This window comes from Aythya ferina (genome assembly GCF_964211825.1).
Source record: "Aythya ferina genome assembly, chromosome: 4".
NCBI lineage: Eukaryota > Metazoa > Chordata > Aves > Anseriformes > Anatidae > Aythya > Aythya ferina.
Window position 1 is genome coordinate 50,199,000 of NC_140300.1, and position 19,097 is coordinate 50,218,096.

Sequence of the window (19,097 nt, forward strand, 5' to 3'; positions counted from 1 at the left end):
ACAGAGAGAGGGAAAAAAAAAAAATATTCTCCACTTCCCATCAACGAGCGATGTTCGGCCACGTCCCGGGAAGCAGGGCCTCAAAACACGTAGTGGTTGTTCAGAAGGAACAGGCCCCTCCCCCACGAGAGCCCCCCCTTTTATTGCTGAGTGTGACATCAGGTGTTATGGAATATCCCTTTGGTTGGTTTAGGTCAGCTGCCCTGGCAATGTCCCCTCCCCAACACTTGCCCACCCCCAGCCTGCTGGCTCTTGGGGGCTTGGAAGGAGTCCTGATGCTGTGCCAGCACTATGCAGCAATAGACGCAACACTGAAGTGATATCAGTGCTGTTCTAGCTACAAGTGCAGAGCACAGCACTGTGTGGGCTGCTGCAGGGAAAAGGTGACTCCAGCTCAGACAGACCCAACACATAAATAAATTTGATAATTGTATTTTAAAACTTTAGAAAACGTTTTTACAAACTTTACTGATTTCTACAATAAAATGTCTATTTACATATTTGTGATGTTTAAAAATAAATTATTGCCCCTACTGTTTCAAATTCATTAGTACTCCTTAGTCTTTTCCAATTCGAAGTACATCTTTGAAAATTGCTTTTTACATACAAGCTTCTTTTTTGTGTGTTTTTCAGTACGAGTACTTACAGTGACATCAACTAGCAATCATGGGTCACACATAATTAGAGCTCCTGTACATTATTTCTTATTGCTAGCTATTCTGCAACTCACTTTTCTCTATGAAAAAGTTGCTCAAAACCCCTACTTGTTTCTTTTCCTTTTTCTCCTCATACAGCAGCTAATTACCAAGTACATGTCCACTGTCACTTTTCACAGAATCATCTAGGTTGGAAGAAACCTCCAAGATCACCGAGTCCAACCTCTGATCTAACACTAACAAGTCCTCCACTAAACCATATCACTAAGCTCTACATCTAAACGTCTTTTAAACACTTCCAGGGATGGTGACTGAACCACTTCCTTGGGCAGCCTATTCCAATGCCTAACAACCTTTTCAGTAAAGAAGTTCCTCTTAATATCCAACCTAAAACTCCCCTGGCACAACTTTAGCCCATTCCCCCTTGTTTTCTCACATACATAAAGGTTTAAATGATAGCTTTGTGACTGGTAGCTGCCACATATTTTCTATGAGTCTTGCCAAACAGCTTTGAAAGTTTAAAGTTAACATCATATATCCTTACTAAGCCACATGGGTTGGCTTCATAAATACAAAATTAACCTTAGGAAAGCACAAAGGTATGGCCTCTTTAAAACATACATAGGTAAGGCAAGTATTAGCAACAGAAATACAGAAGTATGGAAAAGTTTCAAAGGGATCACCAAATAACATAAGTAGAAATCACTTACTTGTTCTTTCAGGCCTCTGAATAATCCTAACCTTCTTATTCTGAATTCCACTTTCATGAAGCGCCTTAAACCAGTCTCTCAACCTGTTTGCAACCTCCCTGAATTCGATGTCACTGCATACTGGAAAACAAAATGCAAAATGTTAAATGTTTTTCCCCTGAGTGCCAAATACAACTTTACAAATTATGCTTCAAAAATGTAGCACATGTAAAATAATATAAACATGCTTGATCCACAGTTTGCTTTTCTTCATAAAATTTACTTTCATTACTTAGGTAGGCCTTCAAAGCCCATCGGGGATCCTCAGAAATAAAATTATGATGTATAATGCAATTAAGGTATATATAAATTAACAAAATCCCTTTTAAACTACTGCAAACAACAAGTTCTAGTACAGATATTTTCACATCCTGCTGTAGAAGAGGTTGCATGACAGAGAGTCCCAGGACAGTCTTTTAGAGGTTCATTGTTATGTTTATTGAGGCAACAGTACAGTCAGCCCTACCAAAACACACTGGAGATTTAGACAGATAATGCAGGAACACCCTACTTGATTCCCTACACTGGAATGTGAAAAGAGTAAACAGGGTAGACAGATAAAGTCCAGATAAAGTCCTTCAAAAACATACTGAAAGGTTATTTGATTGAATGCAGTTTTGCAAGCCAAGGATCACGAGCACATAACTGTAAAAGGCAACAGTGTGACTCATTGGTGATCAAAAGGATGGCTTTGACCAGAAACAGCAAAAGTAGAAAAAGCACACAAAATTGAAGAGACTATCTGTAGCATCAAGAGCTACAGATAGGTAACAGACTGGCTGAAGTGTTGTACAGTACTGTTAGTTAGTACTGAGGCCAGCAGAAGAGACATGTAGTAGAGCTGTGCAGAGACAAAGCGTACTAAGCTGCTGGAGAAGATGGGAAAGAGAAGGTATGTTTGGAAATATCCATTCCAGAAATCTGTTTTCCCATATCAGGTGTTTGAGAGAAGCTGGGAGAAGATGAGAGAAGTAATAGGACCTGGAAGACTGCAAAAGCAGCAGGAAGGCAACTAGCAAAAAGGCACTGGATGAATTGCTTCCCTAGGTAACAAAATACCTCCACCGGCTCTTGGCAACAGGTGCAATTTCCAAATGATATCAGCATAAAAGTGCCCCAGGGGAGGTTCAGACTAGGACACTGGGAAAAATATTTTTACTGTAAGTGTGCTAAAACAGTGGAACAGGCTTCCCAGTGAGGTGGTTGATGCCCCATGCCTGTCAGTGTTCAGAGGCATTTGGATAATGCCCTTAGTAACATGTCTTAATCTTTGCTTAGCCCTTAAGTAGTCAGGCAGTTGGACTAGACAATCTTTGAAGGTCCCTTCTAACTTAACTGTTCTATTCTATAGTCTATATTCTAAAACAGGATCATTTTCCGAGTCTGCTAGTAACTGACTAAGCTACAACCTGAGTAGCTTGTAACCTCACAGAATCACAGAATTTCTAGGTTGGAAGAGACCTCAAGATCATCGAGTCCAACCTCTGACCTAACGCTAGCAGTCCCCACTAAACCATATCCCTAAGCTCTACATCTAAACGTCTTTTGAAGACTTCCAGGGATGGTGACTCCACCACTTCCCTGGGCAGCCTGTTCCAATGCCTCACAACCCTTTCAGTAAAGAAGTTCTTCCTAACATCTAACCTAAAACTCCCCTGGCTCAACTTAAGCCCATTCCCCCTCGTCCTGTCACCAGGCACGTGGGAGAATAGACCAACCCCCACCTCGCTACAGCCTCCCTTGAGGTACCTATAGAGAGCGATAAGGTCGCCCCTGAGCCTCCTCTTCTCCAGGCTGAACAAGCCCAGCTCCCTCAGCCGCTCCTCGTAGGACTTGTTCTCCAAGCCCCTCACCAGCTTTGTCGCCCTTCTCTGCACCCGCTCAAGCACCTCGATGTCCTTCTTGTAACAAGGGGCCCAAAACTGAACACAGTACTCGAGGTGCGGCCTCACCAGAGCTGAGTACAGGGGGACGATCACCTCCCTCGCCCTGCTGGTCACACTGTTCCTGATACAAGCCAGGATGCCGTTGGCCTTCTTGGCCACCTGAGCACACTGCTGGCTCATATTCAGCCGACTATCCACCATCACTAAGGCAGCACAAGTTCACAGCAGTGCTCTTGGAAATAAATCTCTAGTTCAACTTGCTTTACCTTTATTATATAGCAATCTATAATGTTTGGTGATATTGCCTTCAGCACACTTTATTAAACTGAACACTGTGAAACACCTATTTTTATTTGAGTAAGATTGAAACATGTCATTATGTCAACAACTGTCAATGCCTTTAAAACAGCAGGCATCCCTGCACTTGTTTATTCATCCTTTGCTTAAAACATCTCTCTTAGGACTTCAATTCTCTCCATGAAAGACTTAGGTGGAATATATACATACATTTGCATATATTGCAAATATATGAACAAACTGACATTTTATTTAAACCCGTATTGTGCTTTTTTCTTGTGTGCTGGAACCATTTTTTTTTCTTCAGATAATTCAATCGAGAACTGAGAAAAAAATTGTTAACGACCCACAGGCATACATATTCAAAATTGTCATTTGAACTGTGACAACCAGATGAAAGTGGTCTCCTGAGCCAAGACTCCACATCATAATTCAAACTCGTGGGACTTCTACACTTGCTACAACAACGACACCTTCCCTTACCACTCTTGCACCAGCTGATAGGCTAACATAAAGAATCTGACATTAACTTGGAACACCCTGCCCCTTTTTAATTTCCCCTCTCATGACAGGAGAAGTGACATAATGTTGTTTTCTTCTCTAACTACCCTCCCTGGATTTAACAGAAAGACTTTTACAATTGAATCAAAGGGTTTGGAATAAAGCATAATCATTAGGAGTATCTAGCCTGCTATTTAACAACTTCCATTTATCTACTCTGCACAATGCTGTGTAACAATACCACAAATCCCAGAAACAGGACAGCTACATTAGTGTGGTGCACCGACCTGGCTTTTTTCATCTTCGTCTAACTTGTCCATGTGCAGTGCTGTGTTGATTAACCTCTGATTCTGAGTTGTCCTACTCAGAGGCAGCATATGAGCATGTTTTTCACAACTCTCTCTCACACACGCACACACATATATGCATATATACACATGAGAGAGTGCCAGGTATAAGTAAAAGCCCAGATTGAACAATATTAAAAGAAAATAGCACATGACAATTGCATGATGGAGAGAATGTATGAATCCTCCATTTTGTAGAAGCAGATAAATGACACGCTGAAGATAACCATCTCCTAAACTCATTAAGCACTAATAAAAGCAAATAGTGTTTCTTTAATGACTATGCATAAGAATATGATGTATCCATCATCTGTTACTAGCCACTGCCATGTACAATATGACCTAAAATGTAATTTTCTGTGTTTTTGTGAATTATATTCCTTTCAAACTGGAATGTGCATACAGCACATTTTGGGCATCACAAACATCCCATATCAGATCTCAGATTAGGGGCATTCTTCCAACTTCAACTTCTAATAACCTTTTTCCCAAACTTTGGTTGATGCTTTAAATTATGGTTTCTAGATCAAAACAAAGATCGAGAAAACTATCGCATTTTTTGGTTAATTTTAATTATTTTGCTAACTTTACTATGGGAATAGATCATCTTCAAAAATCAAGGCAATGCAAAACATGTTGATTATAACTGTCATTTGCCTATTTTACACCCCATAGCTACTCAAGTGCTGGAGTCAGCTCTCAAACACGGCAGGTAATTACATTTACTGTATTACCAATTTAAATGCACAGTGAATTTTCAGCTCATGACACTTCTAATATGTCAAGTAAAAGCAGATGTCTTCTGTATGTGAAATATACATGAGAAATGCAGCAGAATTACACTGATCTGCACACTTAATAATTTACATGGACAAACAGTGTTCTCATCAAGGATTTAAAGCATGGTTTTAGAACAACAGCTGATATTTCAATATTTGAGTATCACATTTTTTTTTAATCAAAGAACTTTCATTTCATTTGCTAACATCCCAGAAGAAGATTTAAATAGTAGAACCAGCTAGCAAATTAGAATTTTTGCCATGAAAATTTCTATCATTTCCAAGGGATGCTTAAAATATGTTAAAATTTTAAGTAAGTTAAATAACCACTAATCAATCATGACATTTTACTTTGACTCAAGAGTCAAAGTAATCCATTGGATTTATTTTTTTTTCTCATTTTCCCTCCTTTCCCTCTCCCCCTTTCTCTATTTTGGAATTTTCCATTGAGAAATTAAATTTCAGGTTTCAGTATACTTCCTGTTTTTCAGAACACTTTTCAAGATCTAGCTATGCTAACACTAAAATAGCAGCAGAAGAAAATTAAGAATGTATTTCTCATTTTATGATGCCTGTTAGGTGGTTTTGGTGGAATTACTTAAGGTTAATTCACTATATTTGCCAGTATTCATTCACTTTCATGGTTACTCCTGCATATGATCCTCTCTAAATATTCTATTATGTTATATTTATTATGCTTCAATATTTATATATATATATATATTATTTTCATAAGATGTATATATGTAGTGCTTACAGGGAAAAAAGGCCAATACTATCCTATAATGAGAATTAAAAGATTAAAAAAAAAAAAAAAAAAAAAAGAGAGAGACCTTATCAGAACATGATATTTTATACTGGAAAATGATGGAACAGAAAACAAATTTACATGAGTACGTAAGGAACACATAGAATTGATGCAATCAGAACAGATGAGGTTGGAGGGGATATCAAAAGATCATTGGGTTCAGCACAGGGTATTAGTGGGGGGGGGAATATCCTTAAAGTAGTACAGAAATTTCTATAGTTCGAGGTTATCATATCTGTTTGGGAGACAGGATATCAGCCATACATACACACACAAAATGAAGATTCTTAATAATTTCTAAAATGACTTAATCACATTTCAAGTTTTTGTTCCTGTTTTGACATTCTTTAATTCTATGATTCTATGACATGTAAGAACCTTTCTATGATACAGGCATGTAAAATGAAAGTAGCAGCAAAATAATCTTTAAAATAATAAAATAAAGAATTACCACTGAGAAACAGATCAGTAAGGTTTTTTCAGCTTTCTACAAACATTCAGATGAATGGACTTAAAAAAAAACAAAAACAAAAAAAAAAACCTTCAGTCTAAGAAGTAGCTTTCTGAAAGTCATGAGAAGTGGTAAATAACACTGAGACGTTATCAGAGATACAAACAAATTATTTTTTTTCACAGAAGCTGGGCTGCACAAAGTAACCCTGGGCTGAACAAACTAATTCTAAGCTATGCTTAGGTAAAATCTTTAGGTCACAAAAAAAAAATAAAAATCAGGTATAATTACTGAAAATATCTAAATTGGTTTTGATTTAGCTTGTCTCAGTAGCACCAGCCACAAGGATGCTTGTGAATAAACCAAGCATCTCTAACCAAGGAGATCAGCCTAATGCTCTGTTCACTAGAACACTATTCGCCAATGAAATGTGCTTGCTCAAGGTTATGCTATATTATGAAAAACTGTATTAATTAATGCACTCTAGAATATGTTTAGGGACTTTTCTTCCCAGTGACCAACTTGAAAAGATACATGCTGCTGAAAACATTGTATGCATTGATCTGTGCTGATTTAAAATAGGTCATGATGAAGTAATTCAGATCTATTCAGACTATTATTTCACCTGATAGACTAGGAGATGAATCTTTAATGGTGAAAGACAGACAGTAAAGGTCATAAAAGGTTAGACAGTAATCAAAAAATGCATATTAAATCACATGAATCCACTCAGGAACCTGCAAAGAAGTACTTCTGTTTTTGTCTAATGCCAATGTAAGGGATTCCTGCTATTACAATCAATTCTAGCAGCCATTAAGAGAATTAGTATGGGGTAAAATGAAGTCACCAGCTCAAAGGTTACTGGAGTCTCCTATCATGTGAAGTAATAAAAACTGACTGTCTTTTAAAAACAACTTACATGGCTATGCAAAAACATGAACAGATCTGAAAACTTGTAGGTACCCAAGCCAGAAATGTCTTTCTTTATAATAAATATTATTTAAATGTTAGGTGGAACCAACTGTTCAATTTGTTTTCTCATACAGTAAATGTTACAATTTGTGTTGGCATTTGAATATAATTTACTGATTGGAAACAGAATATGTGAAAATGCTAATCAGTATATGTTCTTTCAGTGCCTTCAACTCAAGCTAATTGATGAAGAAGTAAAAATAGTGCTACTGAAAGCTATAAACACATGCAGAACATATTTTGGGACTAATGTAGTGAATTGAATACTCTTACATATTTAAACCAATTTTAAGCTTTCTGACATAACAGAAAATAAAGTAATTTAACAGTAGACTTTTTATATAGGTACATACACACATAATAAAATTATCTGTAATTCAACAAGTGTAAATCATTACCATGTTGAGAAAAGCACATTAAAATACTGTTGCATTACGGAGTAATTTTTTATTAAGTGAAGGTTCAAAATGTGATTTGGAAAGAAAAAATGTGATAACACACCCACACTATGTAGCATCATTCACAGTAATGCAGGGCACCATAAGATTGGAGACAGAACCTGTGTCTACTTTTAGAAGAGATACTTTCACCTACATTTTCAGCAGCAGACTTCAGTTCAAAATTAAAATCTAAGTACAGAAGGCCTGAAAATTATGAAGGAAGCTATAAAAACCTGAAGATATTATTAAAATACAATTTAATGCTATTTTGAGTGTAAAACTGATCCACTCATCTATCTTCTGTGTCCCACAACCAGAATTTTTCTTAAGTCTTTACATAACGGATCATACTATAACTCTCTTCTGCTCCCAAATCTGCTAATGGCCAGTTAGCCTGAAAGCTATGATTTACTGTCTGTAAAGTCTTAGCGGCCAATGGGATTAAGCTGTGGGAGCAAGATTAACCTTTGTTTCAGAGTGACATATGAAGAACCTTGAAAGAAGGCAGACTTCCAAGACATACTTGGCATGATGTGTTTGTACTTACCAGGACTTCATCAGGTGTTTCAAGGTACACCCTCCTATAATTGCAAAAAAAGCATTCCCAGCACATACAATCTCATGCATTCAGGCAGAACTATATTTAGAGATTCATGTGCATAATAAAATAACAAAAAGTAAACTTAGAGAGAACACATGGACAATCTGAAAAACAGGATAACATCAACTCCCTCCTACAGCAAACTAGGAATTACTCCTACCTGAGATGGGTAATTTAACAATCAGTGTGTACTAAAGCAAGACTTCTGATCGTCTCAGCTTTCTCTGTTTCTTGGGATCATTACAGATGATCACAGAATAATTTAGGCTGGAATTGAACTCCAGAAGTCATTTAGCCATGCTAAAAGCAGGTCTAATTACACCAGGTTGCTGAGGGCAGTGTCCAGTCATGAGTGTCCTGTGATTATCATGCCATTTACATGAAGGTTCCTCACTACACAAAAGACTATCCCTCTTTAAAATCAACAATATACTACAATCTCATAACTCCAAACTGTTTTCTCCCAAAAGTAAAAGAGCATTTTTTCCATGCTGTAACTTGGAGATTGCATCCAGCTGTCCAGAATTACTAGACATCCAGATACTGGTTACAGCAGCAATTCCAATACAGTGGTAAGAATGCTTATTTAGAGCACTTCACAGCTGATGCTTAGAGAGCCTGATGCTCTTTCAATGCATTACCTACCATTCATGTACTACTATATAGCTGAACAGTAAATCTAATGCCCCTGAGATGCACTGATAAACTGCACATCCAGTAGTGCATATAAATGTATTTCTTTTCCAGAGAGCCCAGTGTGAAAATATGGTAACCCTAATACTGGCATTAGAATTCAGTGCTGCCTTTAAACACATCATCTATTAAAGTAAACTGGAACATTATATAAAAGATACCTACCCAGAATTAGTGCTCTGTAAGGCTTCCATTCTGCACACGTTTGTGAATTTAACCCTAAGTAACTGATTCTTCAAACTGAAAATGCCAGGCTCCAGACTAAGGTTAGTCCCCATCTGGGGACTCTGAACATCTAAGAATACCAGGACTAAAATTGTAGGCCAATGGTCTAACAATTCCTGCAATAAATAGCAGCTTTCTAGCTCAGTATCATCTGTCACAAATGCAAAGCATAATGTATGGTAAAGATAAATGCATTTGCCAAAAAAATGTAATATTTGTCTGAAGGAAAAAAAGCCCTTCAAGCTCATAACTAAAGGATGGGACAATCATTTAAGTTATCTTTCCACAGTCTCATGTGTATAATCTGAACTTAAAACAAATAAATAAATAAATAAAATTAAAAAAAAAAAAAATGTAAATTGAAAAGCTTTATATATATATATATTTCCATTTCTATAAAATGATGGAGTTTATTAGCCATCTGTTACCTCTAGGGCCTATGATTTTAGGAAGATACCTTGAAATTAACGAATAAAAGCATTCTGATTTCCTTACTATTTAACTAAACATAATGAATTTTCTACTTCAGTTAGTCTGTGTTATGAGATAATTAATATAAATGCTGTAGATACCATATCAGGGAACTGCAGCTGCTTATTCCTACTGCCTCAAATTAATGTTCCATACAGACATTCCGCGCATGATTAATGTTTCATAAAATTTAAAATGATTTCAATTAAATTATATTTTCAAAAAATAAAACTGATTTTCTTGCGTCCTCACAATTTTAAAGAATCCAGATTTAAGTATAATGACCACTTCTGATTGCAGGAAAAATAGTAGTAACTACAAAATACAGAATTTATGCACTGAAATACTATTTTCAACTTGAAATACGTAAACTTCCTAAAGCATTGTAATTATATAAGAAGATAGTAATTCCTTAATCTGTCAGAAGTATCCCAACTCTACTGTGTAGTTAATTTATTTTCTAGAGGGCAGTCAACATATATGGCTTCCTTTGCTAACTACTACTAACCTTAAGTGTTGGTTATAATTTCTCATCATGCTCTGCTTTTTTGAGCAATTAATTTCTAAGGATTATATTCTTAATTTGTAAATTGCACACTTAGGAAGCTAGATAGCAAAAACAGAATAGCAAGGGGGCAGTCTACTATAATATGTTATCTTCCAAGATTTTTTCATGCCCATAACTTTTTTTGTATTCCTTTGAATCTAGTATTTCACATAATATAAGATACCAAAAGTATCAAATAGGGATAGAAAAGCAATAATTTTAGTGGTGAAAGCTTTCCAGCCATTCCCAAAGATGAGGTAGTTTTCCAAATTCATTTTCAAGGCTTCCTGAAAGTATTATACGGCATTGATATAAAGTCAGGACATTTTCTTCCTTTCAAGATCAAGATTGACAGGGACAAGTTTTATGGGACAAGTTTTTTCCAACCTTGTAGACAACAACAATAACAACAAGACAATGCTCTATGTAAAGAAAACAAAACTAAATATGAATTATTCATATTATTCCTGTACTTCAAATCAGAAATCAGAAACATTCTATGTTGATTAGAGGCTTCAAAGGTCTACCACACTGGGTGGAAGGAACTGATGGCCTTCCTATTGTAAGAGAAAATTACCACTGTGCCTTGATAGGACTGCCCACTGGTTTACACCCTTTTGTCTGCAAGAAAGGATAGCAGAAGTGAACACTAGATTAAAACACAGAGTAATAGAAGTTAAGTAAAATGTGTTCTGTGAGAGTCTGGCATACTGGAATTTTGCATCACCTTGGATCCTGGTAATGTCTGACAAATTTAAGGTTGGCATTGAAGCAATTTTCTTTTTGTGTTTAGATTGTGATTTAATGCTTTAAATCACTTTGTATGTGTTGTTTTCTTGTATGCTCTTCTTGAATGCTTAACCACTAACATTATCCATAATTACTTAAGATTGTGCATTACAGTTTTCTGTGGACCTGTCAGTGAGGTCTGAGAATAGAATCTCTCCGATTTACTGAATTATTTGTGCCTTTAAAAGCCATCAGAGGTAGACAAGACAAGCTCTTTCTGTACTACTGAAGAAAACTATGGCAGTCTATCCATTACATTGATAATATAATGGCAGGACCTACTTCCCTGGCACAGGAATCACATGCACTGTGAGATGCAAACACTACTACAGTGTGCCAACGATTCACTGAAAACAGAACTCTACTTAACTAAATGTAATCTGCTGCTGTGTATTCACATGAATTTAGTAATCAGAAGTTGAAGGATCAATGAAGAAAGTAATGGTTTTAAAAATATATGATTAGGGTACAAATAACCGAAATGTTTACACATGCATACATGAAAATATGTTAGGTAAGTGCAATTATATTTTGCTAGTCTATGTACTGAACACTAAATGGATTGTTCGTGAATGTCTGATGCAGTTCAGAGAATTTTTATAAGCTATCTATGAATATTCAGAAAGATAGAAATTTGTTTAGCTTTGGTGTGTTCGCGCCTATACATCTTTTTAAAACCAAAACTCCTGCACTACAAAAAATATTTTTGGAAAGGAAAGGAAAATTTTTTGAAAGTGCTGTTTTATAACTACGTAAGAAGGATATGAGAAGCACATACTGGTGTGGCACATAGATGTGTTAAAATGTTAGAGGGTGCCTTATACCAGTGCACTGGGAAACTTTGCAAGATAAAAAACTATACTGCTTTTTCATTCAGTCTACAGCAAGCACTTAATGGAGAAAACTATTCTCAGAGGCATACCTGAAAGGGGAACAGATACTTCATGCCAACAGAGAGTCTGTTGATTCTTTAAACACAATCAGTTAAATGCCAGAACCCAAGGCAAACCAAGGACAAGAACCAAGAAGCAAACCAATGAGCTACAATATTTGACAATTCAAACATACCCTTTATGTGATGTCCAACATTCATTCACTCCAAGCCTGTAAGTCCAGAAATAGAGACTACAGCTTGTTCAGCATAAGAAGAAATAGCTCCAGAGCAAGCTAATAATGGCCAGTGAATTATTCTGCAAAGCATGACAGCATTCAGAAAAGAAATACACTTTGGTTGTTCTCTTAGTTTAAGGGATAGATTTAATATCCTTCTTCAGGGGAGATATAGAACTGCAATGCTGAAGATGAACTGGCTATCATAATAAAATGCTGCTTTATAAAGCAGTTATTAAGTAAACATGCAGAAGTTTACCATTAGTAAAACTTCCAACTTTCTACAGAAAAGAAAATGAGACTTCCAGAGGTTGGCATCCTTCTTTCAAGACAAAAGTTTCAAGATATAATTAATGAAAAAATGGAAAAAAATCCACCAAAAAAAGGTTTCCCTTTTTCATCATTTCTTTTAACCTATTCTGACTGATGTGCTAAGATAATACAGGTTTTCTCTGAGCAGACTGGATTCTAACCTCAGTGTTGCCTTTTTCCCATTTCAGATCAGAGTCCATGCATGTAGATACAATCCAGTTGAACCTAGCAACTGAATTTCCCTTTTGGAAAGTTCAAACTATGTTTCTCTGATGTAAAATACCCTGTCAGTAAGCACCAAAATACAAAGTTCCTCATCTATACGGCCCTTCCAGTTAAACTGAACAAAGTCTAAAAGGGGAGAAACATAAGATACTTGTTATTTGACCCACTGCATTGAATAACTCTCCTGAACTCTTTTAAAGTGCTCTTCCTTAAGCATTCACAGAGGTAATAAAAATTTGACAGCTAAGTCACTGAAAAAGCGAAACTAACTTACTTGGCTTGGCAACAGAAGATCCTGTATAAGTTAAAAAAAAAATAAAAATAAATAAATCAAAGAGAACAATGAAGTTAATGTGCAAGGCCAGTAGAGAACTTGTAGCTTTCACCATTTGCTGTAAGACCAAATATAATTTCAAGGGATTCTATATTTATAATGTTGACACTGAAGATTTCATAAGTCTATGAACTTTCTCCAGCAGAATGTATGGCATTTCTTCTGTTAAGATGAATACCTGGTCTCCAAACAGCTCTGTGCTTTCTTCTGCTACCTGTACACATTCTGTGGCATCTAGGAAGTGTACAGCATTCCTTTGGAATGCTTTAGTAGCTGTCAGAACTATAGTATACATTACAATTTGAGCCCATCAGAAATGAAAAACAGGCTTCAATCTGATGAAAACCTGAAAAATGAAGAAAAAATAAAGAAAGGACTGAATTAACTTCCTCTTGCAGAGAGAACAAGCTTAGTAGAGACAGAAACAGGCAGAAGAAAAATTTGACTACAACAAATGCAGCAAAACAGTAACTTCCCATCATTAACAATGCCAATTCTATGGCTGCAGAGTCATGCATAAGAATGGCAGCTTTGGGTCAGAGCAAACTCTATCAAGCCTAACGTCTCATTTCCACAAGAAAATTATCACAGATGCTGTGGAAATAAGACAGCGATATTTTTGTGGTATACTTTCTCCCCGTTTGATCCATGAGATGCTTTGGGTTCACTGAATTTAAGTGGGTATTGAGAAATCTGACCACTTCTAACTGCACATTCCATGTTTAAGGAAATACTTTATTTTTATGAAAGGACAGGGAAATAAAATATGCACGATAAAGATCTTCCTGAAATCTATTAATCATCTATTCACATCCCATAAGGGTAAACTTACAATGCACAAGTTGTGAATCCTATTAAGAAGTTGCTTTGTCACCTACATAATAGCATAGTAATATTACTATTTATGAGACTCCACTGTTTAATTGAGCCAGGTAAACTGTTGTTTTCTTTTTGTGTAACGGATATGGCCTATAAATACTGGAACCAACTTCTTTACAACCTCTGACAAGATATGGTCTGTGTGGGTTATGAAAAAAAACTAACAGTGACAACAGTACGTCAGACTTATGTAGCTCAGTACTCAGCCTCCAAGAATGGGCAAAGTGGATGTGTGGTGAAGCACACATGAACATTTGCTTGATCTTTAAACACATGTGCATGAGGCTTTTTAAAGCCAGATATGAACTTCTGTAGAGAGAATAAGTAAGAAAAAGTAATCTGGTTTCTCTTTTGGTGGCCTCAGCCCAAGGCAAATGTAATTTAAAAAATCCTTATTTTTTTAAATAAAATCTGAGGTAATGCTTTTAGCTATAAAGCAAAAGATTCAGATTACACTGAAATGCTAGTTTAATGTTAACCAGCTGTTAAGTTCCTAAGACACGGGATCCAGATATATTTTCTGATGTTCAGAAAAAATTCCTATCATACTGAAATCATCAGTAAAATTCTTGCTCATTTCAGTACAGAATTTCGTCACTACTTATCTGTTGTCTGCTCTAACTACTTGGTCCTCTGAAGAGGAAGGAATTGCTAATGTGATCAACAGACATTGTGGTGGCATTGTTTATACAATTTTGTTGGCATTATTCACAATCAAAATTCATTTTTTCTTTTTGGTTTCAAAAGTGAATGAATGCAGTACTACCTGAGTCCATTCAATCAGGACACTTCATAAACTACAACCCATAGAAATAAAAAATATAATCTTCCTGCTTAAAGAAATATAATATTTTTTAGAAAAACAAACAAACAAATGAACAATAAAATGTGTTGCATTGCATACAAAATCTATAAAACAAGAATGTGCATTGTTTTCTGTATTGCGGTTGAGGACGTTTCAAGAAAAGAAGCTCATGGACAATGAGAGACGCTAAGCAATAATCTATTCAGTTATAATTTTGCTTGTTAATCATAAAACAGGAAAGATCTTTGAAGTAAATAGATGCGCTGTCAGCACCTTTGCCTACAGCTGAAAAGAACTGTCAAATATCACCAGCTGTGAACCTTTTCTCCACTGCATCTGAGACTTTGAAATAACTGTTACCCTAATAATGGCATCACTGTTCTATACTGTTTGCAAAATTTATGGAACAGTTTACACTGTCAGTAGCATCAGTACTTGGTTAGAAAGAGTCTGAAAATAATGCATCAGTTGTCTTAACATAAATAATAATAAAAAAAATATTCAAATGTTCACTAATAATGGTTTTAAGGATATTCTAGTAAAAGCAGTGATAAATATTTATAGTGTGAAATTATGTCAATGTTTTATATATTCTTTTGTCAAAATTATTTTAATAATTTTCTAGTTATCATTCACATACATGTAGTTCTTTATTTTATGTTAACGAACTGCAATTCAATAATGAACTGCATGTTTCCCTTCTGCCCTTTGTTGGCAGTACTCTTAAAAGTATTTTTTATTCCTGAAATAACATCATTAACTACAGATAAATGTGCATAAATATATCACAGTGATATATAAATTTTGGTGGTCACAAAAAGAAAAAGAAAATAGTAAAAGAAACTAGAACTCTCAATTCTTCAACAGTGATTACCACCAAGATTAGCATGGTATGGTGGAATTGTTAGAAACTTTTGTATTCTGTTTGGAATAGCTGGACCACTAGGCTGTTCAGGTAGTTTTTAAACATACTGGTAACTGACAGCCATATGTAACCCAACCATGGTCAAAAAAATGTGGCTTTGTTATCATAGTGCTGAGCTGACATTGCTTTCCTGCCTGCACAGCTCATTGCCTTGGTTTCAAGATGCAGATACCTCAATGACCTGCAGACTACAGCAGAGTCCTGTTCAGCAAGGTAAAACTAAGGCACAGCAAATATGTCCAGAAAGAGATTACTAGATTCAGTAACAGGTACCACCACACAGAAAATTTGCTTGGAGATGAATGGACTTTTTACCACTGTTCATCTTTCATTAAATGAACAGCATTTCAGGTTCCAATTCTGGGGGAAATCACTGACTTCACTATGGCCAGTTTTTCCTTCAATGAATATGAAAAATCTCACTACTCCACTGTGCGAAGCCCACTCTTCCTCCCAGTTTGAGGCCTGTAATTTGAAGAGTATCATTTGCCTATCAGTTGAATACTTGAGTTGACTTGGCATTTATTCAGTTGCTGCTGCCTAGATCTATTACAAATGGACATCATCACATATGTTGAGAATTAAGAGCCAAGATTGCTATTATTTCTCAAGATGTAAGCTACTTATAAATTGCTGGGTTAGTCTCGATTGATATTGAATATCTCCGTTAGAAACAATAAAAAAATTTCCATGGCTGCCCATGGAATAGTAAGAGTTGGTAACTAAGACAAAGAATAAATATAAGATATTGTACACAGCACAGGATACCTTTGTTGCAATTTAAAGTCAATCATGAAAGACTGATTTATATTTGTATTGTTTTAAGCAGGCCTGCATATAGTAAGCACTTTGAAAAGATCATTAAGTATAAAGAATAATTTTATTTAAAATATAACTGTACAGCAATTACAGAATTACAATACTAGATCAGCAGGCAATTGCTTTAAGCTGTATCTGACAACCAAAATGTGACTATTCCGGAGCTTTTTTGATTTAACTTGATTTAATGTGCTCAAACTTGACTTATGAGCTTGGTTGTTTCCTGTAATGTTAAGACACATGCAGGCTTTATTTATTGATATAACTTTTTTTTTTTTTTTTTTTTTTTTTTTTTTTTTTACTGTATCCCCTAGAATAAAAATCCAAAATGGATGAATTATTTGATTTTAATTACTGATTGGGATAGAAACAGGTTCTTTCAGTGCCCCTTTGCCACAGACAACACTACAGCACGTGCAGCAGAACAAGGCTATGGGTGTTACTGCTCCTTTTTGACAGAAAACTTGGTTTACATTTATTGACGCTTTAGTTTAAATCTATCTGACCTTGTACAGAACCAGTTAAAGAGTATAGCATTCATTCTCTTGGCTCACCTCTGACAGCAGTAATGGAAGGCAGACATATTCAGAGTATCACCACTATTTCTGTGGTGAGTTTAGGACTGCAGTGTATGCAAAGCAAGCAAAAAATAAATAAATGAATAAATAAAAATAAAAATAAATTTTCTGCAGGACATTAGGTAGCATGGCCAACATTTGCCATTAGCATGATCTAGTTTAACATTCTGTGCGGGAAAATAAAAGTTCAACTCGTAATTTCTGAAACCAGACAGCAACGAGTTATGCTTGATTTCTTTAAGATATATACATATATATTGAACCCTAATAGCTCCAAGTTGAAATGAGAAATTATAATAAGAACAAAGGCAAACCACCAAACCCAGAGACATTTCACTTGCAATTTCAAATGGTATTGTAACATAAAGATAAAATATAAAAAAATACATTAAAGCATTAAAGGTTACAATAAATTGGTTTCATTTTACAGGTTAATAAGGAAAAAAAGTATTTAAAAATCATAGAAATTAACTTATTTTTATAACCTTCCAGATAATACAATTACAGGGTGGCCTTTTATTCAGTTCATCCAACAACTTTATGAGTTGTGAACTCTCAATTTTGAAAGAAAATGGGAATTGGAAAAAATGGGAAAAAAGTTCAAATCTTTAAATAGAGATGGATGTAGAAAGATAAAGTCTACCAAAATTAAAACTTTTAACAACTTGGTGATCAAAATAATCAGCAAATTAACCAACTATGAATAACGACTCCCTTGTTTAACAAATTGATGTGTTTTAAGAACATGTATTTTTGAAGATTTTTTTTCTTTGGTATCTAGAGCAGGTAAGTTGCTGAGAAAACTGGAAGATTCTGTTCATTAAAAAAAACACCACCACCAACAACAAAAACCTACTTACAAATTAAGAAAGCTGCGTAGGAGAATATTTGTTAAATTCAGTGTATTTTCACTGAACAGCTCAAGATAAATTTTCAGTTATTATTAACTATGAAAAGCAATTTACTATTTTTATTGTTATTAATAGGGAATGTCAACATTGCGATATATACAAGCAATCAGAGCTAGATCATTTATTCTGGTTAGCAAAAATCAGTACTGAAATAATGCTAAAGTTGACTACCAGTGGCTGATCGTAACTAAAAGCCTGTATCTGCTTGGGAAAATAAGAAACAACAACAAATATCAAGATTCATACTGATTACTTAAACTGAAGTTTTCTAAACATTTAAAATAATAATCATAATAAAATATGTATAATAGATTGTTTGAATCATAAGAAATATCGTCAAAATATTCCCATTAATTTTTATAAGCCTAAGTGTCTTCTGAAAATTTGTCCTGGTAAATTAAAAATAAAAAAAGCAATAAGCAAAATAGTCAGACTGTACATCACCAGGTGCCAAGGCCATGAATCGCATATAGCAGCTATCTGCATTAATATTCTCATTATTCTAAGAAGACATTAAAACTTCAAGAGAAGACACCTGAGAGAGATATCTTTTAGTCTAAGTGTATCTATTTTTAGTATTTTAGTACTAAGTGTATCTATTGAGATACACTGGTAGTTTCACTTTTAATGTAAACATCTCTTTTGATGCAAGATAGTACATATCACATGTCAGAGGCTTAGAGCAATCATTCACAAATCTACACTACTGAAGGAAGGAGGATGAAACTTGCTTTGGTTGAAGTAGATTGATTGTTTTCTAAATGGAACATGTCATGCATTGTCTATAGTTATAATCCACAAACAAACAAACAAACAACTAATAAGGTACATGTTGTTAAAATCTCTAAAGTTAACTGACTTTGAAGTTCTGATCTAGTGTCTCTCCTTTTGCAGTTGCATAGATGCAAATGAGTTATTTCACACAATTTAAACCTTGATCAAAACAGTTAATATTTAAACTATTTGATCAAAATTACACAGTCAGGA

The 19,097-nt window shown here is 35.2% G+C and overlaps 1 protein-coding gene across 2 annotated transcripts in view; it reads right to left on the reverse strand.

Moving 5' to 3' along the window:
• Positions 1–19,097, reverse strand: part of SPOCK3 (SPARC (osteonectin), cwcv and kazal like domains proteoglycan 3) — a 195,793-nt gene that overhangs the window by 21,399 nt on the left and 155,297 nt on the right. For both annotated transcript variants that reach the window (XM_084517911.1, XM_084517912.1), the window contains one exon: positions 1,367–1,486. In XM_084517911.1, the coding sequence (XP_084374037.1) occupies positions 1,367–1,486 (120 nt within the window). The remainder of the gene's footprint in view (positions 1–1,366; positions 1,487–19,097) is intronic.